General features: G+C 48.1%; 12 protein-coding genes and 4 non-coding genes across 17 annotated transcripts; 7 read left to right on the top strand and 9 right to left on the bottom strand.

Moving 5' to 3' along the window:
- Positions 1 to 372: 372 nt before the first annotated feature.
- Positions 373 to 2,527, top strand: FVEG_14095 (hypothetical protein; the record flags this gene model as incomplete). The annotated part of the gene is made up of 5 exons (XM_018903429.1): positions 373 to 543; positions 604 to 1,143; positions 1,190 to 1,515; positions 1,569 to 1,925; positions 1,972 to 2,527. 5 exons carry the CDS (start codon positions 373 to 375, stop codon positions 2,525 to 2,527), a joined length of 1,950 nt encoding a protein of 649 aa, XP_018762191.1.
- An 825-nt stretch (positions 2,528 to 3,352) lies between these two features.
- FVEG_14094 (hypothetical protein) lies at positions 3,353 to 4,167 on the top strand (the record flags this gene model as incomplete). The annotated part of the gene is made up of 2 exons (XM_018903428.1): positions 3,353 to 3,472; positions 3,529 to 4,167. The coding sequence occupies 2 exons, from the start codon at positions 3,353 to 3,355 to the stop codon at positions 4,165 to 4,167; spliced, it is 759 nt and encodes a 252-aa protein (XP_018762190.1).
- FVEG_17732 (hypothetical protein) lies at positions 3,619 to 5,123 on the bottom strand. Of its 2 annotated transcripts, none has more exons than XM_018906958.1 (2): positions 4,553 to 5,123; positions 3,619 to 4,489 (listed from the first exon to the last, which is right to left on the bottom strand). In XM_018906958.1, exon 1 carries the CDS (start codon positions 5,077 to 5,079, stop codon positions 4,570 to 4,572), a length of 510 nt encoding a protein of 169 aa, XP_018762188.1. In that variant the 5' UTR covers positions 5,080 to 5,123; the 3' UTR covers positions 3,619 to 4,489; positions 4,553 to 4,569. The 2 variants fall into 2 exon arrangements, with proteins under 2 accessions (XP_018762188.1, XP_018762189.1); XM_018906959.1 differs by having other exon boundaries at positions 4,563 to 5,123.
- Positions 5,124 to 5,826: 703 nt separating this feature from the next.
- FVEG_14093 (hypothetical protein) lies at positions 5,827 to 7,466 on the top strand (the record flags this gene model as incomplete). The annotated part of the gene is made up of 5 exons (XM_018903427.1): positions 5,827 to 5,945; positions 6,024 to 6,406; positions 6,458 to 6,585; positions 6,617 to 7,104; positions 7,187 to 7,466. The coding sequence occupies 5 exons, from the start codon at positions 5,827 to 5,829 to the stop codon at positions 7,464 to 7,466; spliced, it is 1,398 nt and encodes a 465-aa protein (XP_018762187.1).
- Positions 7,467 to 10,411: 2,945 nt separating this feature from the next.
- On the bottom strand, positions 10,412 to 10,948 carry FVEG_14092 (hypothetical protein; the record flags this gene model as incomplete). Its single annotated transcript, XM_018903426.1, has 1 exon — positions 10,412 to 10,948. The coding sequence occupies one exon, from the start codon at positions 10,946 to 10,948 to the stop codon at positions 10,412 to 10,414; it is 537 nt and encodes a 178-aa protein (XP_018762186.1).
- A 1,047-nt stretch (positions 10,949 to 11,995) lies between these two features.
- Positions 11,996 to 13,600, bottom strand: FVEG_14091 (hypothetical protein; the record flags this gene model as incomplete). Its single annotated transcript, XM_018903425.1, has 1 exon — positions 11,996 to 13,600. One exon carries the CDS (start codon positions 13,598 to 13,600, stop codon positions 11,996 to 11,998), a length of 1,605 nt encoding a protein of 534 aa, XP_018762185.1.
- Positions 13,601 to 13,898: 298 nt separating this feature from the next.
- Positions 13,899 to 15,011, bottom strand: FVEG_14090 (hypothetical protein). The gene has a single exon (XM_018903424.1). The coding sequence runs from the start codon at positions 14,999 to 15,001 to the stop codon at positions 14,369 to 14,371; it is 633 nt and encodes a 210-aa protein (XP_018762184.1). The 5' UTR covers positions 15,002 to 15,011; the 3' UTR covers positions 13,899 to 14,368.
- A 213-nt stretch (positions 15,012 to 15,224) lies between these two features.
- Positions 15,225 to 17,770, bottom strand: FVEG_14089 (hypothetical protein). Its single transcript, XM_018903423.1, has 3 exons — positions 16,746 to 17,770; positions 15,871 to 16,694; positions 15,225 to 15,819 (listed from the first exon to the last, which is right to left on the bottom strand). Exons 1-3 carry the CDS (start codon positions 16,870 to 16,872, stop codon positions 15,505 to 15,507), a joined length of 1,266 nt encoding a protein of 421 aa, XP_018762183.1. The 5' UTR covers positions 16,873 to 17,770; the 3' UTR covers positions 15,225 to 15,504.
- Positions 17,771 to 18,024: 254 nt separating this feature from the next.
- Positions 18,025 to 19,026, bottom strand: FVEG_14088 (hypothetical protein). Its single transcript, XM_018903422.1, has one exon. It carries the CDS (start codon positions 18,943 to 18,945, stop codon positions 18,259 to 18,261), a length of 687 nt encoding a protein of 228 aa, XP_018762182.1. The 5' UTR covers positions 18,946 to 19,026; the 3' UTR covers positions 18,025 to 18,258.
- A 701-nt stretch (positions 19,027 to 19,727) lies between these two features.
- Positions 19,728 to 19,799, top strand: FVEG_17731. The gene has a single exon. It is a non-coding gene; the product is annotated as a tRNA-Asp (tRNA).
- A 626-nt stretch (positions 19,800 to 20,425) lies between these two features.
- On the top strand, positions 20,426 to 20,524 carry FVEG_17730. Its single transcript has one exon. It is a non-coding gene; the product is annotated as a tRNA-Ser (tRNA).
- Positions 20,525 to 20,558: 34 nt separating this feature from the next.
- Positions 20,559 to 21,493, bottom strand: FVEG_14087 (hypothetical protein). The gene has a single exon (XM_018903421.1). The coding sequence runs from the start codon at positions 21,425 to 21,427 to the stop codon at positions 20,714 to 20,716; it is 714 nt and encodes a 237-aa protein (XP_018762181.1). The 5' UTR covers positions 21,428 to 21,493; the 3' UTR covers positions 20,559 to 20,713.
- A 769-nt stretch (positions 21,494 to 22,262) lies between these two features.
- On the top strand, positions 22,263 to 23,264 carry FVEG_14086 (hypothetical protein; the record flags this gene model as incomplete). The annotated part of the gene is made up of 2 exons (XM_018903420.1): positions 22,263 to 22,549; positions 22,598 to 23,264. 2 exons carry the CDS (start codon positions 22,263 to 22,265, stop codon positions 23,229 to 23,231), a joined length of 921 nt encoding a protein of 306 aa, XP_018762180.1. The 3' UTR covers positions 23,232 to 23,264.
- FVEG_17729 (hypothetical protein) lies at positions 23,146 to 25,122 on the bottom strand. Its single transcript, XM_018906957.1, has 6 exons — positions 24,998 to 25,122; positions 24,929 to 24,946; positions 24,428 to 24,871; positions 24,226 to 24,378; positions 23,859 to 24,174; positions 23,146 to 23,802 (listed from the first exon to the last, which is right to left on the bottom strand). Exons 1-6 carry the CDS (start codon positions 25,052 to 25,054, stop codon positions 23,306 to 23,308), a joined length of 1,485 nt encoding a protein of 494 aa, XP_018762179.1. The 5' UTR covers positions 25,055 to 25,122; the 3' UTR covers positions 23,146 to 23,305.
- A 496-nt stretch (positions 25,123 to 25,618) lies between these two features.
- On the top strand, positions 25,619 to 25,708 carry FVEG_17728. Its single transcript has one exon. It is a non-coding gene; the product is annotated as a tRNA-Ala (tRNA).
- A 513-nt stretch (positions 25,709 to 26,221) lies between these two features.
- On the bottom strand, positions 26,222 to 26,339 carry FVEG_17727. The gene has a single exon (XR_001989338.1). It is a non-coding gene; the product is annotated as a 5S ribosomal RNA (ribosomal RNA).
- Between the last annotated feature and the right edge of the window lie 218 nt (positions 26,340 to 26,557).

Here is a 26,557-nt window from a genome sequence, read left to right as displayed (position 1 = left end):
ACATGAGAGTTCACTTGCTGGCAGGATCATACAAATAATCCAAAAAGTGCATGATTCATTTCTTCACCCTGTAGCCTGACGTCAGAATGACGTTTGAACAGCTGTCAAACTTGCTTCTAACCAATGCTGTTACCGGGAGAGCTCCGCGGAGCTTGATTGGTATGGTATGACCGTTATTGACTTTAATACCGACGCAGTGGGCTCGCTGCTCCTGTCTAGCTCTCCAGGGCTGAATCCTTTTCTGCCCACCAAACTCAAAAGTTGCCTTTTGTTCTCTACCAGAGTACGAATCACTCAAACCATCCCCATGTGTCTCACTATGTCCTATCCAGATTATTCCATCGTTCGATTCAGCTGAAAGGGTCTTTGGAAATGGATCCCCAGGAGGCAAGGAGGCTGGTCCCGATCCTACCCGCTCAGCAGACCTCAGGGTACATCTATGGAGAAGACCACTCGCCTGGCCCTTCGTCACCACCGCACAGGTTACGCAAGAGAGTCTTAGTCGCCGTGGCTTGCGAGGGATGCCGACGGAAGAAAGCGAAAGTACGAGGCTTCTCTCTAGTCGAAGAGGGGTAAGCAATACTAATGAGGTGTTTTATGTAGTGTGACGGCAGAAAGCCAACCTGCAGCCGTTGTTTCTCCAAAAGCGAGGCATGCTCGTACGAAACCCCTTCGGTTCCCGTCGTCGTGCAGAAAAAGTACGACATCTTGCTGGTTGAAAATCAACAGTATCGAGAACTATTTGACGCCATAAATAAGAAGCCTGAGTGCGAGGCGCAGGAGATTTTCAACCGACTGAGAAGCTCGGATCAGCCCCTTGCTGTCCTCGAATCTATGAAACAAGCCGAAGTTCTGCTCCCGAAACCATCGACGAATACATGGGATTCCGATCCCAGACTGGCATTTTTCGACCAGAAAGCATTTGAATCGAGTGTTATTCAAGTTCCTGCCAAGCCATGGACAATAGTTGCCGGAGATGGAATTGTATCAGAGCTAATAACCGACTTTTTCACTTGGGATAACTCCTATATGTTTCCCGTGCTCGATAGGGTCACGTTTGTGGATGAGATGAGAGGAGGAGATGATACAGAAGTGAAATGGTGTTCACCCTTGCTGGTAAATGCTATTTGCGCCAAGAGATGTGTAAGGAGCCAGCCGATTTTCTCGAACCATAACTAAGTAAATATAGCTGATGGTTGAACGAGGAAAACAATTCGGGGTGATGACAGGCCGGAACCTCTCCGAGTCCTTCCTTGCCGAGGCCAAGAGTCATTTTGAATCTGAGCAAGGCCGACCTTCGATACCAACAGTCCAAGGACTACTTCTGATATACCTTACCATGGCGGCCACGGGGAAAGACAGAGCTGGTCTGATCTACCGCCTCACGGCCTATGAGATGCTCAAGCAACTCCGCTTGGAGGCAAGGTACAAAGCAGCGAAGAATAACGTCCCGCCTCAGACTCACGATATGATGCTGACATCCAAGACATTGTGGGGAATATTCCTTCTAGAGAGGTGGGAGCGAGCTAATCCAATCATAAGACGTTGTGTTGACTGTGAACGTTTAGCCGGATAGCTTATTTCTACAACAGGCCCTCTACCATCCCCCCACCTCAAGTCCCTAAGCCCTTCCTATCCATCCTGACGTTCACCCACAAAGGAAATTTGGATGTCATTGACAGACCTTGGAAAGATTCGTCTGATCTTGTTCCTCGGCCACCAGGAGTTTTGGCAGCTGCATGCTCTTTTTCCGAACTTCTCTACGAGATCATGCAGTATCTCTCAACTTCTAAATTCAGACGGGGAAGTGAGGAGGATATTCATGCTAGACGGCTATTCTTTTCTCGCCTCATACAGCTGAAACATGACATACCTCGCCAGTTGGTCGTGGAGCAGAACCTTACACCAGTAACGTGTTTCTTAAGGTAAAGACACAGTGATCTAAAGATTCATTCACTGACAGCACTACAGAATAGATAAGAACCTAATACTATACACACTGCTTCAGGATATACCTACCGACATACCGTTTGGTGTCCCATACAGCTCGACAGTTAAGGACCTATGCATTCAGCACTGTCGCCACGACACCGAGATCATCGGGTCATTTATTAAGAAGTGGCCTACGAACCTAATGATAGCACATCAGTTGTACATATCGATGCAAACACTGGTCCCCATGCTCGATGACATGGCAGCACAAGATCTATTTACAAAAAGTTGTCGGATGGCGCAGTTATCTTCTGGCAGCGTTAGACTCAGTGGAGTTCTCTTACAAGCGACTCAAGCCTTCGTCTGGGCTATAGGCAAGTCGATCCCGGAACCTGCACGGCAACATCTCGAAGGATGGACTCAAGACACAGTTGAGAGGGACTTGCCAATGAGCTTTGCCTTGCCTCCCCGGGGAGAGGTCAAGGAAGTCCTCACTTCTGATGAAAACGATCAGGAATGCTCGATATGGAACTTGGGCACCTTGATTGAGAAGTGGGCGATGCTGTCGATGGACGAAAGCAGACCACCGTCGTAACCATAACGACCGACAAAGTCCTGCCAACAGATAAGAAATGATGTCTGGCTGAGTGATATGCTTGTTCATCAAACTAGCATTATCCTTCCATTATTTTCGCTTTTGGGCCATGCTGTTCCACCAGGTTCAGGAAGAACAGAACCATGCATGATTATTTATGACTCCTCGTATTCGATGGCGACATGATATGGTGGGGTCACGGGATGTCGAGGTTTCGTGATTGCTTCACTCGGAGGCTCAGTCGCAGCACGTGAACTCCATATCAGATGATCTTATCAATCGGGGCAACTATACCTCCGTACTGAGTTGCCATCATATTCCGCTCGAGACACAATGTTAATTATAGTCTCGTCTTCTGATAATGGTAAATCTCAGCGCTGAACGCTAAGCAATGAGTGGATTTTAGAGTCTTGGCCTAGAGGGTCATCTTACGCGTCCCCAAGGTAATGCCAAGTAGAACATCAGCCACAGGGCATATGCTCGTCATGACAAACATGATTCGGCGATTCCGATGGTCAGTGGCTCAGCCCCGGGGTCATTTGGTGCATGTCCGAACGCCGAGCCACAGCATGCCGATGCATCCGGCTGCCAAGTGACCGGGAGTGCCGAGACCCGCGCCGCAAACATGTTGGTTTGGGCGACTGCGCCACCTTTGCCCAGAGTGAGATCACATCAGCCAAGGTCAATAAACCTTGTTGGAGCTGAATGGCTTGATGACGACAAGTGTCTACTTAAGTAGAGCTTGACCCCTCACTTTACATCACTGCTCGGAAGCTAGAGTTACAGTTCAACCTCGCGAATACACATAAACAAACACAAAACAACATGTCAGCTCAAGATTACTACAGTGGTGGTGGAGGTGGCTACGGCCAGCAGCAACAGCAAGGTGGTGGTTACGGACAACAACAAGGTTATGGCCAACAACAACAGGGCTATCCTCAGCAGGTAAGCTATCTACCGAGCTCCAGCTCTAGCTCCAATTACTAACAGAGCTTCAATAGCAACAATACTCTCAAGGATCCAACTACGGCTCCAACCAGCCCAGCTACGACAACCGCGATCAATCGTACGGCCAACACCAGGGTGGACAATACGGCAGCGGGCCTGGTCAATACCCCGACGGTGCAGGTGGTCCCGGCGGTCCGGGTGGCCCGGGAGGTCCGGACGGGGAGCGTGGACTGGGTGCTACACTTGCAGGAGGCGGTGCAGCCGGCTGGGCCGCGCACACAGCTGGTAGCGGTCTTCTCGGCAGTCTAGCCAGTGCCGCTGCTGGTGCCATTGGCGCAAACTTCCTCGAGCACAAGTTCAAGAAGCACAAGAAGGAGAAGAACAGGAAACATCACCGCGACGGACGCCCTCGAGCATTCACCGGCGACTCGACTAGCAGCAGTGACTCCGACTCTGGTGATGAGCGACGTCGACGAAAGGACGATGATTTGGCCTACGGAAAGTCTCAGTATGACAACTCCTCCCGACACGGACATGGAGGCGGTTCTCATGGAGGCTCTAGCTCATACGGTGGAGGCGGATATGGTGGCCGAGATCAGGGCTATGGCGGTGGCCAGAGCTACGGAGGCCAGGGCGGATACGGAGGCCAAGGCGGATATGGTCAGCAGGGCTACGGTGGTACCCGATACTAAGTGCCCCTCTATGGCACTGAGACGGATTCAAGAAGGAGGCATGATCTATTGTAATTGATATGAGCCGGAAGAACATCCACGTTTAACGTTAGACACGAATATTAATACCCTGCAATACTCATTTGTTGGACTTTTCTGTGGCAATCCGATTAATTCTGATCGCACTGATGTCTAACAGGTCTAGCAAGTAAGGAAACTTGGAGAGATGTCTCTGGCAGTTCGACTCAGCCCGGGTCGTGGTGAACTTGCTCTCCCTGCATATGCAGGTCATGAACTTGACCCCGCTAAATGATGTCTTGATCTCCACGTCTGACACAAGAACCTGGTAACGAACATACGCGGTTAGCATTATCCGAGATACCATGCACAAAAGACAACTCATTACCGTGACTGACTTCACTGCTAGAGCGACCGTTTCATATGTGTCGTTTGCCAGACTGGATCTTCTTCTACCGTAAGAATCGAGAAGCCTTTTCCTTTCCAGAAGTCGATCGCGTTTGGTAGGAAGGGATGCGTATGCAGGTAAAGCTGCTTGATGCCAGATTGCCGAGCTGTTTCGACTAGCGTGTCAAACAGCTTGGAAGCTATCCCTGCGCGACGCCATTCAGGCTCAACGTATAACCTCAGTACCTCGACGACATTCTCGGGTTCGAGAGTCAAATGTGAGAAGCGCCCATCGTACGCAACGTAGCCAATTGTCGCAATCAGGCGCCCCTCGGAATAAGCTGTTAGAAACGCGCCTTGAGGATGGTCAAGATATCTGTCCTTGAAAATGCCGAGTTCTTTCTGGGCCATCTGATCGCTGGATGATTGGTCGAGGAACGGGAACATGTCCGCTCGGGCCTTTGTTATGAATTCCACGATGGCGGTGATCTCATCATGCATCGCTGGCTGGATGGTGATGTTGGACATGTCGTATTTTGGGTGATAAAGTCATCAGATGTGTCAGAAACAGTCCAAAAATTGGCTTGAGTAAATAAAAACATTGCACGATGGAAATATGGCGCAACGAACTCCACATCTAGGACTAATCGCGCTGCCATAAAAGAAGCTTATTTTGATCCGTCCAATCTCGCTAAATTGACATTTCTTATCAATCTATGAACCCATGTTTGACGTGTGTATGCCGATGACCTCTAGCTTCATCATAGCCCAGCCAACACCTGGCAACGTTTTCCCTAGGCTAATATTTTACCATGCGACCACCATCTCATTATCTCCTTCGCAAAATAGCATACCACGCGTCACGTTATCACAACAGTCATAGAAGATTCGGCCTTGGTTACTCCAAAGGTCCAACAAGTCGAAGCACATTATTATTCATGGGTATTAATTCACGCATCACGCTCTACACCTTCACCAATAACGACCCTGGGTGGATAAGCAGTCCGTCAGCAACAGGGCAGACAACCTGGGAGACTAGCCACTGACAACACTCTATTATCAGAGCCAGCTTTTCAGCCGCTGCAAGCATGTTCACATTGGGCAATTCTCAGTCGCCAACTGCATATCGGGACAGGCATGGGAAGTGGTGCAATGCGACTCAATAAACATTCAGAACAAGGCAGTCTTAATTACCAATTTCTATTCCCCTGATCTTTAGCGTCTCTCGTTTTTCGTGTCACTTTCGCGACTGAACCATTGTTGTAACAAGCCACGATGCACACCAAAAGCTCCCTCCGTCTTTCTTTTGCCCTCCTGCTCCTATTGGTTGTAGAGACACTTGCCGATGACGACGATACTGATTTTCTCATGAATGTTTTCTCCGACCTTGGCCCGTAAGTCATCAGAACTGGATATTTTGCTTGCTTGCTTGTTCTTCTGGATGCTAGACAACGAGAACTTACTCTAATCAGCGTCCTCGCATTGTTTGGCGAGCAATTTGCTCGCCAATTCCTGAGTGAGACCTTTACCTGGTACAATCATGTTATCTTCGCGTGCGTTCCGTTGGGTATCATGAGAGCAATTGCCGGTGCCATTCGAGTACAAGGCCACAAGTTTCTCAAGGCCTTCATCGGCCGTGCTCGCGAGAATAAAGCAGCTGCGGAGATTGAATACATGTCTTCCACTTCAGCCAAAGTTGGTGAACTGTTCAATGGAAGAGGCATAGTGCGAACAATGGGCCAGCCCGAGATTGCTCAGTTTATCGTATTCCCTGACGAACTCCCGAAGGAGAAGAAGGGGGCGCAGAATCAATCATACACTCAAGTCCGCATCTCAAGAAGGCATTCTATACAAGGTATGGCGTGAAACATGCGTTTCTCCCACTAAATGTTAACATGAAAGCTAGGCTATTGCGATGAGCTTGATCTAGCGGCACAAAATTGGTTGAAGTCATTCAAGCACACGGAGACTCGCAAAAAAGGATGTCGAGCAAGCAGAAGACCAATTTGGCCCATCCATCTCGAGAATCCCATTGTAAAAGAACGATAGGTTTCCCAAGTATTAGGACTCACTAAAATCACCTAATCTACACCTGAACATTGCAACCGGAAAGATATCGCCGAGAAGGAGAAGTATTGAACTACACTTGGCCGCCATTGTTGCAGTTATTCTTCAGGCTTCCCTTCTCATTATAGCTGCTGTCGTCCCTTACCGTGCTCAGGGCTACGAGTCTCAGCCTTGGGGACTTCCCTGCTACATTGGCGGCTCAGTACTTCTTTTCATTGGCAAGCTGGCATGCTCTGTTGCCATTGAGCGAAGCACCAAGGAGTTCAAATGGCGGCCGAGCTCAGGCATCAATAATGAGACGCGAGATTCTTCTGAAGTCCGACCTCAATCCATGGGTTTGTTTTGGGTACAACGGACGCAGCGCGTCAGTGACCAGGACTTCGATTCCTATGTGATCTCTTCCCGAAATAAGCAGTTTATATCAACTTCTAGTAGGCGAGAAGATGTCCTCTCGGGAAAGAGCAACAAAGAAAACAAAGGACTCAAGTAAATTAAAAACGGCCAGATTGATGGCATCCCGTCGGGAAAGAGTCCAAGTGAGCAAATCAGTTGGGTCTGACGAAGATAGGAGATTGGAGTCAGACTTTCTGGCAGTAACTGCGATATTTGCTGGTGGCGCCGGTTTCACAATTCAGTTCATTGGCCTCAGGGGACTACCATTGCCTTGTGCTGTTGCTCAGCTCGGTGCTATCATCGCCATAGCTATCATCAGAGCCCTAGTTTGTCAAAGGCTCGGAGACGATCCGAACTATTGCGCTGCACCTTCTCGGTATGAGCTAGATCTCCTCGCTACTCAACTCGTCAACTCCTCGAGCCCGCGTCCGCCTAATCAGCCACTGAAGCCCTGACAAAAAGACTGGGCATGAAGAGTCAATACCGCGAAGCATCGACTACAGAGCATATACTCATTCCGTATTGGAAGCTGCCTAAATCCAAGTATCCCTAGTCTGAGTGAGGAGGATTCTGCGTCTTCACAGTCCGGTCAATCGAACGAGGCTCAGCGGATCATGCTTGTTAGAAAGCGACTAGGAGATCTTGTCCGATAGGAGACAGAGGCATTCAAGCCAGCTCTGGCGTTAGCTCGTTCCATTGAGCGATTTATGGACGAGTTTATGCCCGTTGCATCCGATCAGAACCTGATAGAATAGAAAGTTCCTATGAGAGACTCGGAGGATAACCGCTCTGTTGTGACACTTGCAATCACAAAGAAAGGCTCCCATGGCTGGCAGATCAAAGTTGGCGAAGTTGAAGCCATCTTGTCACTATGGATGGCCCACCTAGAAGCGGCCAAAGTCGCGAAAACGAAAGACCAAAGTTGTTGTAGCCTTGGGAGTTGACTACTGCAGGATCTTCGGACCAAGTGACCAACGCGGCGTCTTGGAGCAAGACATCAAGTGGTGGGTGGGCAATCCCGCTGTGACCGAGGTCGCCATGGACAAGAGAATGGACGATGAAACAACTGGCTCCACGCATCGAACTTGTGAGGCTTCATATCATTGTAAGGATCCATAACGCGACGATGTCAAGATGGTTATTGGCTTTATGGGGCGCTCAAGGCTGAGGCCAGGCACATACTGGTACAGCACTCTACAGCTGGTTTAGCCAGCTTTGATGCCCAGCACGCACCTCTTCACTAGTTTCATATGGACCATTGTTGATCTTGATCAACTACCGAAAGATTTTCTCGACCAAGGCTCCATAAACATCCATAAATCCGTCAGAATCCAGCCACCTAAGCCATCAGACCTGGAATCTACCAAACTTGGTACAGGTCGGAAGCTGAGTCATACTAAATTGACCAGATTCGCACTTCATGCTGAAAAAGGAGGTCTTGGAGTGCTGGATGATATACTTCTGTGTCTCATTCCCATCTTCAATCTCAAAGATGTTCTCCCAACGACGCCGTATTGAAACTTGACTTGCCTGGATTGCGTGGGCGATGCACATAGGTGAAAGATGCGCCTGCTTACTTGGCTTTCCTCAAGTTCATGACCAAGGAATCTAAGTGCAGCTTCGACGACTACCTTTCTTTGGCTACAGTAGTCCGCACACTGGACTACATCTGCCTTATGGCTCTCGATGATGAGAATATGGCATATGGCAAGACTTTGAATCAAGAGCATGATAAGGTCACCGAGTCTAAGTAGAATGACAGCAGTGTGAAACCTAAGTCTTCCAGCCGACCATCCTCTGGCGACTATCAAACGCTATTGGATTACATTTCTCAACTCTATCCAGGCGTATTTAGGAGACTCCTGAAGTTTTACAAACTTCAAGGACGGAAAAACTACTTTTGTGACCTCAGGAACCGCTGTGAAGAGATAGAGGCCTGGTTACCTGACTTTGGAAACGAGAAGGAAGGCTTGATGAAGCAAATCAGTTTCACGTCTCTCCATGACCAGGCTTCCATTATGGCTCCTATCGATTTGCGGCTGATTGAAGGTAATAGCTTCTGTCTCATAAGAAAACGTGTGACCTTCATACTTACTAGAACCCAGGGAAAGATTGGAAGAAGCGATATATATTTGGCTGGACAGCTTTACATTACGCTGCTTCTTGTAATGAATTCAAAGTCATCGAAAAGTGCCAGCATCCCATCTTGCGTAGCAATCAACTTTCTGGTTGTCTCAAAGCCCTTCTACGGCAGAGCCACCCACAGACATGGTGGTTCGACAATATTGGCAGAAGCCCAGTTCACGTGGCTTGCTTGACAGTAAATCAGAGATTCTTGGAGAGGCTGTTGTAGAACTTGTCAGCAAAAGATGCGGGAGCTAGCTTGGAAGCGAGAGGTTTGAACGGAATGACTCCCATGCACCTTGCAGTGCAGGGATGTCACGCAAAAGGTATTGCCGTCATCAAAAACGCTTTCCGGCTACAGGAACTTGAAATGCCGGCCGAGGCTTGGAAACGGAGCCCAATTCGTCTTGCTATATGCAAAGGCAGATACGACTGCTGTAACGAGCTTATTTGTGATGAAAAGCTCATGGTCAACCCGTACACTCTTGATATCCATGGGAGATCTCTATTCTCGTATCTTGACGAAGAGAACGACGAACAAAAGTCGATTGGGAGCCTACTGCTTAAGGTTCACTCAAGACTCTTCGGGGACAAAGACAACGAAGGCCAGTCTGTTTGGCACTATGAGGTCAAGTTTTGTGATGAAGAGGTAATAGATACTTTGGAGGATCAGCATCGGTCAACCATCAACGCCAGCAATAATTGTGACGAGACTCCTTTACATCTGGCAATCAAGCTAAAGAGAAAACAAACTTTCCATCGTTTATTGATGATTGGCGCGGACCCATGCGTCAATAACGCTGGAGATCAGTCTCCGTTGATGTTTGCTTTCTCCCGTGGCGAAGCGAATATGGTCTGCTCCATGCTCAAAATCAAAAGGAAAGCTGCAAAAGATAAGGATAAGTACGGGAAGTCTCCATTGCAGGAACATCCCTTTTGTTTCAAAGGGCCATACGATGGAGTGTTCTCGGGGCAGAAATATAGTCATCACAGTATGTCTCTTGTGAAGAGACTTCTTGATAGGGTGTTTAGCATGGGGATAGCGCGGCTACGGAATTTCTTTGGCCATCATAGAGCTCATGCCCATACAAGTGTTGTCAGAATGGGGTCTTTGAATGCTTTCCACATTCCTACGAGGCGATCATAACAATTTCGATGTAATATATTCTCGTGAAGGTAAGGCAAACTGCAAACACACAAAGTCATGTCTCATCTATATCCGTCAATGGCCGGGCAGCCGACGAGGTCCAAAGTTAACCTTAGGTGAAAGACGAGTTCAGCCCTGAAGACCATCGGCTATCATCGCATTGACAAGCTGAACATGTCGATTGGCGTTCGTCTCGCTCCACTCGTTATCGTAGTTAAGTCCATAGGGCCAAATATGTCCTCCGCCACAGTTGATACGAACACCAGCACCATCCCAAGACTGAAGTAGGGGAGTCGCCGTGCGCCAGTCATTAGCAGCACACTTTCTATCAAAAGCCGCAGTCTGACCGATGCCAAGAGTATGAGAGATCTCATGCAAAGCGGTGCGCTCGCTCATGTAAGATCGGTTGGAGCCGAAACGAAGACTGCCATTGAAGTTGGCATCGGCGGTTGGGACGCCGGGAACGTAGGAGACACGAATGGTCTTGGTGACTCTGCCCAAACGGTTGTATCGCTCTGCTGCGAGGCGCATGGCATTCTCAATACGGCTGTAGGCATCGGCTTGGTCGGCTGATGGGTTAGAGACCTTCTCTAGGGACCAGTTGATGGCAGCTGAAGTGGTGGAAACGCATGCCACTAGGGCAGTGAACATAGTAGACAACCGCATGATGAATGTTTGTGGGAATGAACTCCGAGATGGTGAATACCCCTCGTCAAAATGTCGATACCCAAGGCTCTAAATACTTCTCACAGCTCAGTCTATAGCATACCGCTACTATATCAGCTTCCATAATCTGCATTATTCCCGTCGATCAACTTGACCCTTATCATTTCAGGGTTTCATCTATCGGCTCGCATGGCCACTTTTGTAAACCGATACGGAGTATCTTCATCCGATTATCCTGTTCGAAACATATCTAAAGCTTACTATTGGGCAGGATGTTGCTCAGACCATTTTAGCGGTGAAACCCTGCGATCCTTGCTAGGATCTTCAAGCGACCGAATCCCAGCCCAGCGGAACATTTTGAGAGAAATAACTCTAATCGCGAGGCTGATGAGCTTAATAGCGACTTTTTACCGATCTTATGAATTCTAAGTAAGCTCTCGTAGAGACTTCAACTGCAAGTAGTTATCTCTCAGTGACAAGAGATGACTGTACCGATTTCCGAGAGGCAGGAATAGCAAAGAAGCGAGCTGGTGACCCCTCACCAACAAGTCACTGGCGATCACTTCAGTAAGCGGAAGGTGTGATGGTATCGCGCCTTGGTCTCGAATGCCAAGGCGATGAAGAAAGAATCTTTGGTAAAACGGAGCAATTACAGGCGAGAGGAAGCTAGGTCATCGATTGGGACCTAACCATTGGTGGAACAACAGCTTAGTGTATTATTGAAACTATCCAGCATGCCGTGTTTCACTCCCTTGATCAACTTCACGAGAAAAAGAAGGGACAAACAATGCCATAAACGCGAGATACATGTTGCAAATCAACAAGCTAGGGGACGAAAGAAAACTCAGGACTTTGATCCTAAATGACAAAAAAAAGCTTAGGTAACTGAGCATAAGTTTAGGATAAGTCTAACATAGACTTAGGATACCCTTTGCTGAGTTTATTTTGACACTCTATATCAATGTCTAATGCTTTCTTGCTCCCCGAGGACAAGAACAAGCCTTGTTAGCCAAGATATCATTTTTGTTTGGGGACTATGGAGGGAAACTATACAGCAAATCCGTTCTTGGTGCATTCGTCGATCAACTTCTTGGCACCGACAGTCTGCTGAACCTTGCCATTCCCTGCCCATTCGACAAGTTTCGACCTTCCCAATTGTGTCTGTGCTGCCGGCCATCCATCCCTCTCCAAGCCGTGAACAGGGTCACTGGTAAACCTGAGGTAAAGGTCTTGCATTCTCTCACTGACCTTTCGCTCGAATTTGGTTGATGGGCCCTCAGTAGAATGGGTCCCAAAGATCAGAGGCAATTCAGCAGTATGGTACGCGCCCAACCAGGGCAGAGGGGAGATGTTGGTGAAGTTACCAGCGTAGAGGTACTGGAAGGTTCTGGCGCCTGCTTCAGATCTCAGACGAATCTCTTTGAGGGTAGTGCATTGCAGATTGAGACCAAACCCATTAGCAATGGGCTTGAGGTTGGCCGGTATCTCTGTTGCTGTTTCGTAGCCTGGAAAGTTGTAGGGAATGACAGCAGCTCCTTCATTCGTGTTTGTTCCAATCAAAAGGGGAATATTTGCTGGGAACTCGGATGACCCTGCAGTGATTCTTTCGGTGTAGTTGGTGAAAGCAGTGACATTGTCGGGAATAAGTGAGAAGCTGAGGCCATCATCAGCAGCACCTCCTTGCCCGAGTTCTGCTTGGAGATACTCCTTGAGCTTGCGCTCGGGAACGTGTCTCATACACTGTAGCTCTTTTTGCGGTGACAGGTCGCCGCATCCCAGGTGCTTCGCGGCGATAGAAAAGGTAATGTGATTTCTGGCATCACCTAGACTTCCCTCAATTGCCAGGGCATTCCCAGAATCAGCTATGACGCCCTTGACAATCGGGTCGCGAGGCCAGGCGAACAGATAGCCATCTGTAGCATATGCACCTGCGCTTTCACCCCACAGCGTGATGCGGTTTGGATCACCGCCAAATCGGGCAATATTATCTCGTACCCATTCGACAGCGAGACGTTGGTCAAGCAGCGCCAGATTCAGGTTCTTTCCTTCTTCTGCTAATGCAGCAGCATTGGGTAAGCCGAAGATATTGAGTCGGTATTGGATCTGTACAACAATGTGTTTCTGACTTCGCTGAACCCAAGGCTGGGAAAGCTGATATGGCACGTTGGTGCCTCCAATCATATAGCCACCTCCATGAACCCAGATCACGACAGGTAGCCGTTCATCTTTCGCGCCTTTGCTTTCGGCGATAGAGTTCTTGGGTGCGAATAAAGAGAGTCTTAGACAATCTTCAGTGGTGTTCGCGTAGTCTCCACGCTGTAAGTTGGCAGCAGAAACGAGGCTATCAGCAACAGTACCTCTGAGAAACAGAGGCACGTATTGGATACATCCCCGTGGGAGTTTCGTTGCTTGAAACACTTCGTCTCCGGAATGCTTTTTTGCAACAGGTGGCGAGAATCTGAGATCTCCGACCGGAGTCTCTGCAAACGGGATATCAAGAAATGCGGCAACGTTTGGATAAGACGGTTCAAAGAAGGGGGCAAAGATGCCAGAGCTCGTGTTAACAGTCAATGGCTTGTCGCCATATGAGCTGGATGGCAATGCTCTCGCCAGAACAGGCAGTGCTGCAAGTATGAAAGGGCTGAGATGCATCATGGTCTTGCTGTTTGGCTGTCAGCAACGTGTTGATAAAGGTGTAAACAATCGACACGGTATCTTATATACATACCCCGTATCAATAGGATAATATCCTCATACAGAATTCTCTAATCGAATAAATAACCGTTCTTAATAATGATGAGTTGCACTATGAGCTCCAAGGTCTTTAACTCCGATAGAACCAAGTATCATCGGTCCTTATATCCACTTCCTATGTTGATCAAGCGCCGATTTAACAGGAAAGACGTAACGCTTAGATTGAATTAGTTTAGATCTTTTATTTCATTATTAATCACGATTCATAATGACAAATATGCTATGAATTAAGTCCTTCTAAGTCCATTCTGTAAGCGTCGGACAATTTGCGTTGTCCAAAGTCCGGCAGTCAGCTTACGACCAGTCAAACAACTGCAAAGCCAGTTGAACAATCCCAGACGGCAGCTCCAATCGGTTATTTCTATGAACCGCTCCAGATTTTCTGAAGCATCGTTGAGGGCTGATTGTCCATCTGAACAATGGAAACCGATTGGTCGATGAACAATGCTTCCGAGACGGCAGCCGCAAGAACTGGAACGGTGTGACTGGACAGCAAAGTATAATTCAGTCGTTGCCTCGCTTTCTCCGAAGTTGCTGAGGTTCATAGCATTTTTGACTCGTCGGAAAATGCTTCGTGGGTGAGTGGCGATCTGAGGTTTGGCTCCCTGCCGTAGCCGAGCTAGCTGAGTTACGCTCTTTCATGACCTATGACTTTCCAGCTGGTTGTCATGGTCGCTCATCCATGTGATCTCGGGCACGGAGAAGTTCTCTCAACTGTTCCAAAGCCTTCGTGACTGTAGCTTTCCTGACAGCATTCCGATCCCCTGAGAAGTAAAACGGCCCAAACGCCCTGTCCTGGCCAGACCTCGAAACTCCAATAACCACAGTCCCGGGTGCTTTTCCTTCTTCTAGACCAGGTCCAGCCACACCTGTAGTGCTGAGTCCCCACGTCGTTGGTGTGTCGAGCGTCGTGATACTGCGAGCGCCAGCCGCCATCTGTTCCGCGACTTCCTCATTCACAGCTCCGTGTTTTGTGAGGATGGATTGACTAACTCCGAGTAAGTTGACCTTTATGCCAGTGCTGTACGAAACGATGCCACCGCGACAGACAGAACTTGCGCCTTCGACTGCTGTGAGGGCGGCCATGATACTCCCGCCTGTTAAGGACTCGGCGACACCGACAGTTTCTTTCTCTTCCTTGAGAAGTCGTATTACATCTTTTGCGATGTCGGAGATGGTTTCTGCCCTTTGCTTGGTGTGTTTCAGTGTTGCCATATTGGAGTGTTGTTTGAGGTTGATGGACAAGTTAGATCTGCAAACCTTATTCGATAGCTTCGATGGACAGATCAGAGACACCATGCGGGTAAAGTCACATATGCGAGAAGAAAATCTCACACTTTGGGGCAGTATTAGAGAATTTGATGCGCAAATCTGAAGAAAGTCTATGATGCTCTTATGACGTTCTGTTGAGTAATCTTGACGACATGAATTATATGTCCAGTATTGACAATGACTCGTGTAAAACTCTTGTCTCACCTCTGAGAGTGAATAGAATCTCAAGAAATGCTTTTCCGTGCAGGGAGTCTCGGTGATTAGGAGATACAGAACATTCCTCGATGTCTGTGAGCACTTGGCCGAACATCTGTCATTCAAGACCCGAACTAGAAGATGTCTCGCGATTAGTAGACAAAGAATCTCCAAGGCCAGGAGGTGTCATTATTTGCCTATTGTATCTCGACTAACGATAATACTTTTAATCCATCGACTTCGCATATGCAACCGCCAACTCCGTTGAATGCAGCGCTCTAACAACAACGCATGCCCATTCGCCTTCCAAATGCGATATCCTTCCATTGGCACCACTACTTCTTGAATTTCTTCTGGATCTCTTCCTCAGTGAAGCGACGAGTCTTGGTCTCCAACATAGCAGCACGCTCATCCAACGACATAGCGATCTGCTCACCCATAGGTACCAAGCACCTGGCCAGAGTCTTGTAATCCTTCATCATTAATCGAACGGTGACCATCATGTAGTCAATGTCATGGAAGACAAGGGCGTGCTGTGATGCGTAGGTGTGTTTCGTCTTCTGGAAAGAAACAGGGTGCTCGCGCCAGTGACGAAGAGGGTTGAGGTGATGAGAGGTGTGATAACCGTCGTTGTAGCAGAAGCGGTTGCTCTGTTGATAGTCAGTACGCGTTCGTTAGTGATTTTTTGAGTTCAAACTTACAGCAACGTCGATCAGTGTAATACTGGATCGGTAATCAGAGTCGGGATCAACATCGTCAACGAAAGCATGTTGACCCCAGTTACCCGCCATCAGTCCGAGACGGAGGAGAAGCAGCGGCATGAGGAAGACACAGATGGTGGCGTTTCTGTGTAGGTTGAACATGGTGATAAGAAAAGCATAGTTGGAGAACTCCCAGAATCCAGCCTTCAAGCCAGTCATTACCTTGCCGTTTCGGATGAAGTAGATGGGAAGATCAGCCCAGACGAGGAAGAAGAATCGGCCGACGTAGTGAAGGAAGTGAAGAAGGCTGTCTCGCTGGTATCGGATAGTTGATGACAGATCGTTGGGTCCATTGCCCTCAACGTGATGATGCTTGACGTGGTGATAGAAGTAAGAGTTCCAAGTATGTCCCATCAAAGGATCAAGGACATATGGAAACAGATGATCAAAGATGGCAAATTTCTTGTCCAAAACACCTCTCATGTGAATATGCTGATGCATCAGCAAAGTATACGCTCCCATATAAGAGAACTGCATAACAAAGTGAAGAACACCATGAATCCACGTGAAATTCGTGAACAAAAAGATGGCACTGGGAATCGTGGTCGAGAAGTAAAGAAGCAGATGCGTAAGCATAATGACATCAGTCTCAACCCTCACAATAGATCGCGCCAGGCGAATATAAGGTCTCAGCACGGTCTTCTCCAGGAACAATGGTAGCTTGATTTGATCAATGTCCCAATTGGTCATGACGCTTGGTTCAAAGTGCGCATCTTTGGGATCGTTCATTGCCTGAAGATGACGAAGTAGCTCTTCATCGCGGGCTGCTGAGATGTTAATTGGCTGTATGTTGGAGGTATGAGGGTAATACGAACCGGTGGGTGTTGAGGTTGACGCCTCGGCATTGCTAGATGATGAATCCTTTATGTCTTGGCGGAGACCTTCGAGGATCAGTGCATCAGCTTTTGTCAGCTGAGGATGGAAGACGATGGTGTCCTCCATGTTGACTGTGTGGCAAATGGCAGAAACAGAGGATATCGTAGTGTGCTGCTTTGCAGCAGCAGGTTGAAGGTTGATCGTAGCGCTCAGATAGGGGACCAAAGCTTGAATCGCAAATCCAGGGTCCTCAGCTGATGGATGGATTGGATGTTCTTGCAAGACCCTGAGTTAAAATCGCGAGAAACAGAAAAGTCACCCCTAAATCTGAAATAGAACAACCAATGGCAACATTCCTGGTGAGAAAATCAGTGGAGAAAGCATCTCGCTTCTATCCCTTTTTGGTCCACCGCTCGTTTCTAGGCAATCCCGGAAATAGCCAAGATGATCCCGTCCCGTCTAGACCGTCTTTCTGTCTGGCTTTAGCCGGGGGTAAAAGGAGGCTGTCAATTGAGATGTCGCCAGTGGCTGCCTGCCACTGGCAATACGGAATAACTTGTGATGGAGGAGCCCACGGGCCCAATATGGATTCGTTGTTGGGGAACTTGGGGGCGAGAGTTTGGCAGTGATGCAATGTCGATATTTCCGGGTGCGTGAATGGTGCCTCGGAACCCGATGGGGTAACGATTTCTCGTCACTGACTCAATTGAAACATCGTGTGATCTTTTTGGAGTAGAAGTTTTCATGGTGAAAAAAGAATATCGTGTCCTCGTTATCTGTATTCAGCCTCGCCGTACTCCGTGCATATGTACCTATGATCTTGGTCAATTGTGCCCACGCTGAAAATAGAGCAAAAAGCAAAGTGAGGTAAAATCAAGCTTTGACACAAACGTTGATGATTTGGTTCAGCCAATTGATATGTTGGAAGGCAATGGCCCAGAAACGTTACTTGAAGTCTTGCCCATGCAACAGATTTGGCCACCATCCGCGACCCTCCAAAATTGGGCAATGGGTTCTTGTGTCTATAAAGCAGAGCTACAGGGCACTTCTACAGGGCACTTGCTGGAAGCCTGCCCGTGATAGAGCGGCAAGCCGAACCATGTCGCAGCTCTGTCAGGTGCTGTATTGTCATCAGATCAGACCTGCTTTGGAGCGCGTTGACGTCGTTCACTGGTATGGAGACCAGCGCGTGCTGGTAGGCAGGCCTCGACTCCCCCGGAGCGACCCGCTGAACACGTTCCTGTCACAACGGCGGGCGGGTGGCCACAGACCAACGAGCGGTTGGGAAAATAAATTTTATTTGATATCTGGGTTTTTCCAATTGATTAAGTCTATCTAGTCGAGTTTGTGTGTCGTAACATGTCATAGGCTTCAGTGAGCCGTCGTCTAATCTCTCGCCGCCAAATGCCCGTGTCCAATTTCCATGCAGATAAATCCCCGTATCCCTAAAAGTATTATTGAGAAGTGAAAAGTCCATAATGATTTCAATCCAATGCTAATCCAATGAGTCGTTTAGCAGCTGTACTCGATGTACACGCCATTCTTGTCGCTCTGCTCGAGAAACACCTTTGTGTTGCCGTTGGGGTTTCGCAGCGCGGCCTTGAGGTAGACGGTGCTTTTGCAGTCGATGTTACCAACAATATGGGTCTGCGCAGGCAAGTCATCCCAGTTGGTGAAATCAGCTGCGCCGACAGATTCACCAGCAGTGTCAAACTCCTTCGCGGTATTGTAGGTGACGCCCTTGCTGGGGAAGCCAGAGAGCTGCTTGAACTCGGTCAAGGCATCTCCTCCCTTGACGATGAAGAGACGCTCGGGTTGCTCGCCCTGCGCCCAACCAAGAGTGCACTTCTTAGCCTCAGCGGGAATGTCCGTGAAGACGAGGAGCTGTTCGATCTGGGATGCGTTGTTGTACGTCGCGACGTTGAAGCCGACGGACTTTTTCGCGACGTCGGGCGAGCCGGGGAATACGCTGTACAGGGCTGAAGGCTCCTGGCGGGTTGCCTTTCCAGTGGAGGGGCAGTTGCCACTTGCGCGGGGTAGTGCTGTAGGTACAGCGCCAGCGACAGCCAAAAGGCAAGTCAGCGCAGTGAATATGTTGGCGAGGAAAGACATTTTGCTTGCAGGTGAATATTCGAAGTAGAGATGAGGTAGCTCTGGAATGTAGACTGGAGCTCGGAACCGGTGGGAAGAATTAAGCATATTTATGAATCACAAATCCCAACCTCCGAGATGATGATCAACCGTGCATCTCAAATCCTCCAGAGCCAAGAATTGGTCCTGTTGATCAGTGCTGCTGATTCGTGGCACAAGCAGGGATCGGGTGCAACTACAGCGAATCGTAAATCAGTGGCGGAGGCTTCTGTGTTTATGCGTACGATGCAGTAACAGCGCACCAAGAGGCCCAAAAATGGGGACCTCTCTGTAATCAGGCGGTCGGGGAACGGCTGCTTCATGCATAACACGTAAAGTATTTCCAATATTGGTCGCTATTTTGGGTCTTGAGGGCATAGCCTTGAGTAACAATAAGCAAATGGCTGAATGAATCGTGAGAGTTTACGGCAGTGAACAGATGTGAGCTCACGTCAAGCTGCAGGTGTCTGAAACAGCGAAACCCCGCAGAGTTACATCAATTCGAAGGCTGGCCAACTTTGTAATCTTATGGCCCGATGGAAATAATGTAGACAAAACACGGCAGTCAACCATAATATTCCGTGGTCCAGAGCTCGTCGGCATTTATTGAATCTGCTGGCAACCCGGCCACATGACGGGTTGCTCGTTAACGTCGAGTCATTTCTCCTAAAATACCCATGAATATTGACACAACAGAGAAGCAGACTTAAGGCTTGGCAAACAAAACAAAGTTCATCAGAGGCGTCGACGATGTCCACAGTAAACGAGGCCTTCAGCCCCCAGCCTTCATAAGTATAATCACAACTCCACGTGACATCGAACTCCGCTACAGTGACTGCTCACAGTCATCATCTTCCGTAGTATAGTGGTCAGTATGCAAGCTTGTCACGCTTGAGACCCGGGTTCAATTCCCGGCGGGAGAGTTCCAGCCGCCTGTGAATACAGGCACTTCTCTTTTTTGCTTTTACTCAGATCAATTGATCTCTTTTTGGTTGCATTATCATCTGCAATGTGATGATCTCGAGACAATATGAAGCTTGGCTAGATGTTTTGTGCTAACAGATAAACTTCAGTAACACGCCACTTTGGCTCTTATCTGATAAGCTTTGACCTGAAGAAATTTTTTCACCTTCGTGTGATTACCCTGTAATTGGCAATTGTTTTTCATGGACAATCTGAGTTTTGTCCCTTGCATGAGAATTGGACATGTTCAATATCTGGCCATAAGTCCAATTTCTCAGTCTTGGTTTTCTCAGTTGCTGCAGAATAATTTCACTGTCTGCTTGCTATTTGTCCTGTCATTCTTTTTGGTCTTTTGTTCACAATCGCAGCTCCAGCGCACTTAACTCAAAGTCAAAACTTGTTGTTTGCTTTCGCCACGAGTTTCGACTATTCCATCCGCCATCGTCCCCGATTGGTCTCATTCACTCACCACAATATTCGCAAAATTGTTCAGGATGGACAATTGACTCATGAGGTGAGTGCACCGTCGGCGTGATTCCGTGTCGTGTACGGAGTATATAGACACAGATTTGGAGATCCCCACTAAGACAACGTGGCCGAGTGGTTAAGGCGATGCCCTGCTATCTCTTCTGGGACATCATAGGCATTGTGTTCGCACGCGTAGGTTCGAATCCTGCCGTTGTCGGTGTTTTTTTGTCTTTTGGTCATTTTGTTGATTTTTAGAAGCAATTGCGATAATTTTCGCGTTATTGTGTGGTCGTAGTTGTACCGTCTCGGCGCGCGTCCGTCACGGGTCCGACCCGCTGACAATTCAGATGCGACTTCGCCCGAAACTCGATTCAATCCTATATTCTAAAGTCTATTATTATGCTTCTCATGAGAATTTAAATACCTCATCTTCCTTCCACCAACCTCTATCATACAGCCACAGACTCAGTCCTTCAACAGTACCCTTACTCTCTGCATGTCCCTCCTTTAAATAGTCCAGACACTTCTGTACCTCTTCCTTATCATCCTGCTTATTCATGACAGTGTAATGACCTCTCCATTTCTCTCGTCTATCTTGGTCGCTGAGAAAAGGCTCCCATTTGTCCCTCAATTCACTGCGTATGCTCAAAGCTCTCCTTTGGCCAGCATAGAGCTTGATGCCAACGCCCTTTCCCATTGCGTAAACGTCCTGATTTCCGACACCAATTGAGAATCTCGCTGTTCGAGCTGCAATGTTCCCAATATCTGCCTTGACTTCTGATAGCTTGGAACCAGGTAACGCGTGAAACAGAGTGATATGAGCGTCCACCTTGAGCAACTTTGGAGGAAACCATTGTCTTCGCAGTGCAGTCATTTCATCATGGTGTCGCTTGTCGGTAAGAAGTGTCAGGATGTAGAGCTTTTCTTCTTCATTTGACCCCTTCGGAATATGAGCCTCGCGACGTTGGTACTGGAGGCCGCTGGACTGGTGCAACTCTGCTGTGCTTGTTTGTGCGATGGGGCCGCGTCTTGCAATGGGATGCGTCGCAGGGACTGTCGTGACTGTCATCGCGGATTGGCCGAGGCTTCTCAAAGTGCAAGGATATCTAGATAACCTCATTTGTATAAAGAAGACATGGAAAATTGTGTTGAAATATGTTTAATGCGAAAATCTAGCACGCGAAAGTCCTGGTATGAGGTGTTGACGTCAACGACCCAAACCTGATACCTAGCGTGTTCTTTACAGCTTTCATATTTCTGGCAGATCTCTATGACGCAGGGAATTACTATCATTCGATCACAGACAACATTTTTGAGGCCAAACAAGTATGTATCGCGACGCGATGGTCTGCACACATGGCTGAACGCGCCGTTTCCTCACAGAACTGATTGCTTGTTACTCAGAACATGGAGCTATCTGAAGGTTACCAATGGGCTGTCTGGCTAATTCAGAGCTTTCCGAATTGATCCAAAACATTGATGAATTCTTGCGATAATATGTCTTGATGCTCGTTATTCGAGAGTCTTGCTGGCAAGGTCCATCTGCAAAGCCTCAAAAGGGTGCCCTTGGGGCACCAAAGGGTCGCAATCCTGGCAATGTCGTCATGCAGTCTGCCAATCACAGATTGAGCTATTTTTGACTCATGCTTGTCAGATAATAGCGTTCCAGAACAGATTCGCTTTGTCCAAAATAAGCTAGCTTTGCGCTTTTCTGATATTTATCGTGACTGACCCAATGAACAAGCGATATGGGTCTTGCAGACGGACCAAGATCCCTTATGGGCTTCAGGGCTGAATGGTATCGGTGCACCTGCCTAAGACGGGGCGAACCTTTGAGTGGACAGGTAGTACGATGGCGAGCTGTCACGATGCTCACTATTCTCTGCTCTTGGGTATAAGTAGTATCATGTATCACTGGTTGCGTGACATCGACCTTCTTCCAAGAGAAGTCCAATATGCCTCAATCCGTCTGGCTAGTAACAGCTACTACTTCGGGCCTCGGTGCCGCAGTAGTGCAGAACCTCACCGCGAGAGGCGATAAGGTCATCGCGACGGGAAGAGGGGCAATGGAACGGCTCAAACATTTGCAGTCTGACGATGTGTTTCTTCTCGATCTTGATGTCACTGCGCCTCGAGCAGAGATCGACGAGCAAGTAAAGAAAGCCTGGGATGTTTGGGGACGTATCGATGTTCTCTTGAACAACGCTGGTATTTCAGCACCAAAGAGTATTGAGGAGGCAGAGTAGGCTCCCCGACGCGACATTGGTGAACATTACTGACAGTCTCGTAGCGACGACTTTGTTCGTAACGTCTTCGATGTCAATCTCTTTGGAACGCTACATGTTACTCAAGCTATCCTACCATACTTCAGAGCCCAACAAAGCGGCACCCTCGCTTTCATCGGAGCTGGCGTGGGCTGGGGTCCGTTGCCTTTCTTGGGCCACTATGCCGCTTCAAAAGCTGCTCTCGGTGCCTTTGTCGAATGCCTAGCCAAGGAAGTCCGACGATTCAATGTTCGCTGCATCATCTTCGAACCTGGCGGTTTCCCGTCTCAACTTGGCCAACCTCGTGAAGGTTCAGTCGAAGGATTTGGAAAGTACAAGCCTGCTATAGATGCTTATAACCCCGGGTTCGAGGAGTTGATGGACGTGTTCATTTCGGATATTGGCCCGAATGTCCCTGGTGATATCAGCAAGCTGTCAGAGCGCATTGTTGATTGTGTCAAGGTCGAGGGTGCCAGTGCTGGAAGGCCGGAGCCGGTGAGAGTCATTCTTGGAAGTGATGCATTGCGGTTGATAGAGCAGAAGTGCAAGGAGCAGCTTGAGCTTGCGAGTAATTGGGAGGATGTCAGTCTCAGCACGGATCGAGATGGACATAATCATGTTGCAAGTAAAGGAATGCTACGTTTCTCATCAATTCTATAGGCTGTAAGCGAATACAATAGCCTTTTCCCCCAGACTCTCTAAACCCTTCTCAGAGCACCGGCGAGTCACGTCTCTTAATGCGGCTCTAACATCATACTCGCGGTAATCAGGAAATGCCCATCGAGTGCGTCGATGAAGGAAATTTGCGAACTCTGCATCGCAGAAGGTCCTTGCATATCAGGCTGAAGGCCATCCGCAAGAATGGTCGCATGTCGAATTCCCATCTCATCACCGATCCATCTCAGAGTTTTGGACATGTACTTTCTTGTTGAGTCATCCACTATGGTACACCGGGCAAGGGCATACATAGGATGAAGAAGTAAAAGTCCTCCCACAAGCCGATCTGAGTGTAAAAGGGGAGTTCCAGCATTTGCCTGCTGGACGTATTTCTCAACGTCTTGATATAGATGGAATGGAATTGATGCCTTGATCCCCGAAGCCAGCTCGCCAATCCGCTCTTTATATAGAGGAACAAGCTCGCATTGTCCAAGGGCATTGGCAACGTGTATGAGGTGGTCAAGATAGATGACATGTATTGAACGCCATGAGTTCCATGCCGTTGCGACGTATACTGTTGAGTAAATTGAGCTTCAAATTCACATAGACAAGGTAGAAGTTTTAGCTTACTATCGAAGTACTTCTCAACTGGGCCGGCACAATAGAATGATGGTTCCTCTGATATTGCTGGATCAATCCAGACTTCCCCAACTACTTCTGGATTCCAGCTAGGGGGTCGGTCATATGCCCAGTAAGTAATCTCGTCGTCAATCTCCAATAGATCTCGTTGTAGCTCTAGCAGCTCCAACACCGGGGGAGAAGGATTGGAGAGTAGCTTCTCCGCTCGACTTGTCAGAGGTGACATCTTGATGATAATGTCATCTAGAGATCGACGATAGGTGTCATCAAGAGGAGGGCACAGAATACCAGTGCCTGTTTGATGTGTCTGAGGTGGATGTGAGTATGGGTTGCCCTTGAGAGATAATAGGATACGCACCATGATCCCTTTTGTGACGAGACGCATCCCGGGAGAATAGACGCTCACTTTCGATTCTGGTGCCGAGTATGTAATGCCCTTTGAGAGGATAGACGCGAGCCCCCGAATATGAACTAGATGCTTGGTTGGAGAGGCATTGTCACTTGCTACAAGCTAACACTAGTTAATCAACTTGTCACCGTACGACTGCTTTGAAACCAACCTCGTACAAGCCCAATAGTACTGCGGTGAAGAAGTGCTCTACAGACGGACTCGCAGTTTGCTGCGACAAAACTCGGGTGTAATCAACCAAGACCTGTCCATACTGTCTCCGAACTAAACTCGTCAACGAGCCTTGCCTATAGCGGTTTGCGAGTGATGAAAGAACAACAACTTTGGCAGCTCTCATCAAAGTGGACGTTGGAGCAGAGGTAGCAAAGAGATAATGCATCCCATCGAGAAAACCACGTGAATGACTCCGATCGCGAGATTGCACCACTAAGTTATCAAGAAAATTATCAAGCGCCGTAGCTTCAAGTATGAAGTTATTGCTTGGATGCCATCGCTCTAGCGGCGGCGTTGTAGGCTGATAGTGTCGAAATAACAGTGCAGTGTCATCTCTATAGCCAGGACATCGCCTGCGAGACTTTACACAGCGAAGACAGGCCTATTGGACTCTGCGTTAGTGCTTTAAGGTTCCAGGCTATACCTGTTTAGTACTCACTGGACGAGTCTCATCGCACTGTCACGAATGATTAGCAAGTTTGCCTTGATGAAGATCAGATCATGGTACCTTTTTACGCCGCTTTTTGCACGTCTCGCACGCGCGAGAGACACCATAGTTGACCATTTTACAAGAAGTATTCAAGGAGGACTGAAGGAATCCGTGAATCTGAAGTTGTGAGTAAGGCCGGCATTACAAAGCGGTTGCTGACGAGATAGCGGATGTAAGCAGCAGCATCTTAGAATAGCCACTGTTGCCTGAGAATCACGTGGCTCCCTCAGCAATCTCCACCTACTCATTTCGGAGTCTTATCTATTGACGATCACAGTCGCAAACATAAAGTGATTGTGTGATGAGGTCGCAGACGGTGAGCTGTTGTTTGGGATTTCTGATCCATACAGTAAGCTATCGCTGACCACCAAGACCACTGTGCCTCTGGCTGTTTGCTCGACACCAACGTAAGATCTCCCAACTTCTAGCCGCAACATCGATCAAGACATCTTGGATTGAGGCTGTCTGTATATAAGATGTCTAATGCCTATCTAGCCAAGGGTATTTACCGGAGTCTTCATTGTTCACAGCTCAAGGTGATCGCTGACTTGAAAGCAGTCGCTGTTGACTGAGAGATTGTCAATGATCTGTCAGCGTTCCCTTGTTAAGCACCAATAATGGCTAATGCCTCTATCCTTCGGGCGAATGGTTTAGTGGTATAATACTCCCTTAGCATAATTCATCCGAATAATCTGGGAGTGGTCCAGGGTTCGATTCCCTGTTCGTCCATTGCAGGCGGTTCAATTCCGCTATTATACCTTGTTTTTTGCACTTTTTGATATCTCTCTCTGACGCATAATCAAGTGAGTCCATAAATCACAGTAATGAAAAATGGATGACATTTCTGTCTAGCTAAGTTTATATATTCAAGGTTTTCATTCTCTGTATCTGGTGCTGTATAAGGCCACTTATTAGGCAATGCGACTGAACTGATATTGAGCAAGAACTAGTAACATGTTAATGAATAATGGTATATACTGAACAGGAGCTTAGGATTCTATGTCTCCGCAGGAACGCCAATAGGAATTACTTGCCTGACATATGTTAGAACATTACTGTCATTAGCCAGCTACACTATGTCACATGCTCCCTTTACTTCTCCTGAACTATGGGCTGGACGTCCAGTGGCTGCGACAATGCGGTCGAATACTCGCTTGCTATTTCGTAGGCATAATGTAACTTCATAAGTCAGTGATAATCCCAAGGCCCATGCATGCTTATACTTTTCTGCAAGAGTAAAAAAACATACAACAGCGGGTATTCGCTGGTCATCACCGACCCAACTACTAGTCCGCCCCTCACTGGCTTGTCTATGGGAGAGCGGACGGGATCCCGAATTCTCAACAGTGGGTATGGTCGTATGTGCTGATCAGTGTCTCCGTTGAGCTTATGTTCGTTCGATGTACGCTCAGCCCCGACACTGATTCATCAGGCTTGTCGAGCCAAACAAACTTTCACTCAGACACCGACGCTCTGCTTCCCAGTGGCGACGAGAGGTTCGACCTTGGCAACCAATAAGTAGATAGAGGAGCTGTGATGGCTGACAGTGAAGACAGTGGCAGTATCGTGGGTAGGTTG

The sequence above is a fragment of the Fusarium verticillioides genome, assembly GCF_000149555.1.
Source record: "Fusarium verticillioides 7600 chromosome Unknown supercont3.29, whole genome shotgun sequence".
NCBI lineage: Eukaryota > Fungi > Ascomycota > Sordariomycetes > Hypocreales > Nectriaceae > Fusarium > Fusarium verticillioides.
This window is presented reverse-complemented; position numbering and strand designations above follow the sequence as displayed.

Coding starts and splice junctions, on each gene's coding strand:
- FVEG_14087 (XM_018903421.1), bottom strand. CDS start 21,427: ATGAGGTTATCTAGATATCCTTGCACTTTGAGAAGCCTCGGCCAATCC.
- FVEG_17729 (XM_018906957.1), bottom strand. CDS start 25,054: ATGGTCAACTATGGTGTCTCTCGCGCGTGCGAGACGTGCAAAAAGCGG. Junction 24,175..24,225: donor TCGTCACAAAAGGGATCATG/GTGCGTATCCTA, acceptor CATCCACCTCAG/ACACATCAAACAGGCACTGG. Junction 23,803..23,858: donor AGTTGAGAAGTACTTCGATA/GTAAGCTAAAAC, acceptor TTTACTCAACAG/TATACGTCGCAACGGCATGG.
- FVEG_17732 (XM_018906958.1), bottom strand. CDS start 5,079: ATGTCCAACATCACCATCCAGCCAGCGATGCATGATGAGATCACCGCC.
- FVEG_14088 (XM_018903422.1), bottom strand. CDS start 18,945: ATGCTTAATTCTTCCCACCGGTTCCGAGCTCCAGTCTACATTCCAGAG.
- FVEG_14089 (XM_018903423.1), bottom strand. CDS start 16,872: ATGGAGGACACCATCGTCTTCCATCCTCAGCTGACAAAAGCTGATGCA. Junction 16,695..16,745: donor GTCAACCTCAACACCCACCG/GTTCGTATTACC, acceptor ACATCTCAGCAG/CCCGCGATGAAGAGCTACTT. Junction 15,820..15,870: donor TTACACTGATCGACGTTGCT/GTAAGTTTGAAC, acceptor GACTATCAACAG/AGCAACCGCTTCTGCTACAA.
- FVEG_14090 (XM_018903424.1), bottom strand. CDS start 15,001: ATGGTGTCTCTGATCTGTCCATCGAAGCTATCGAATAAGGTTTGCAGA.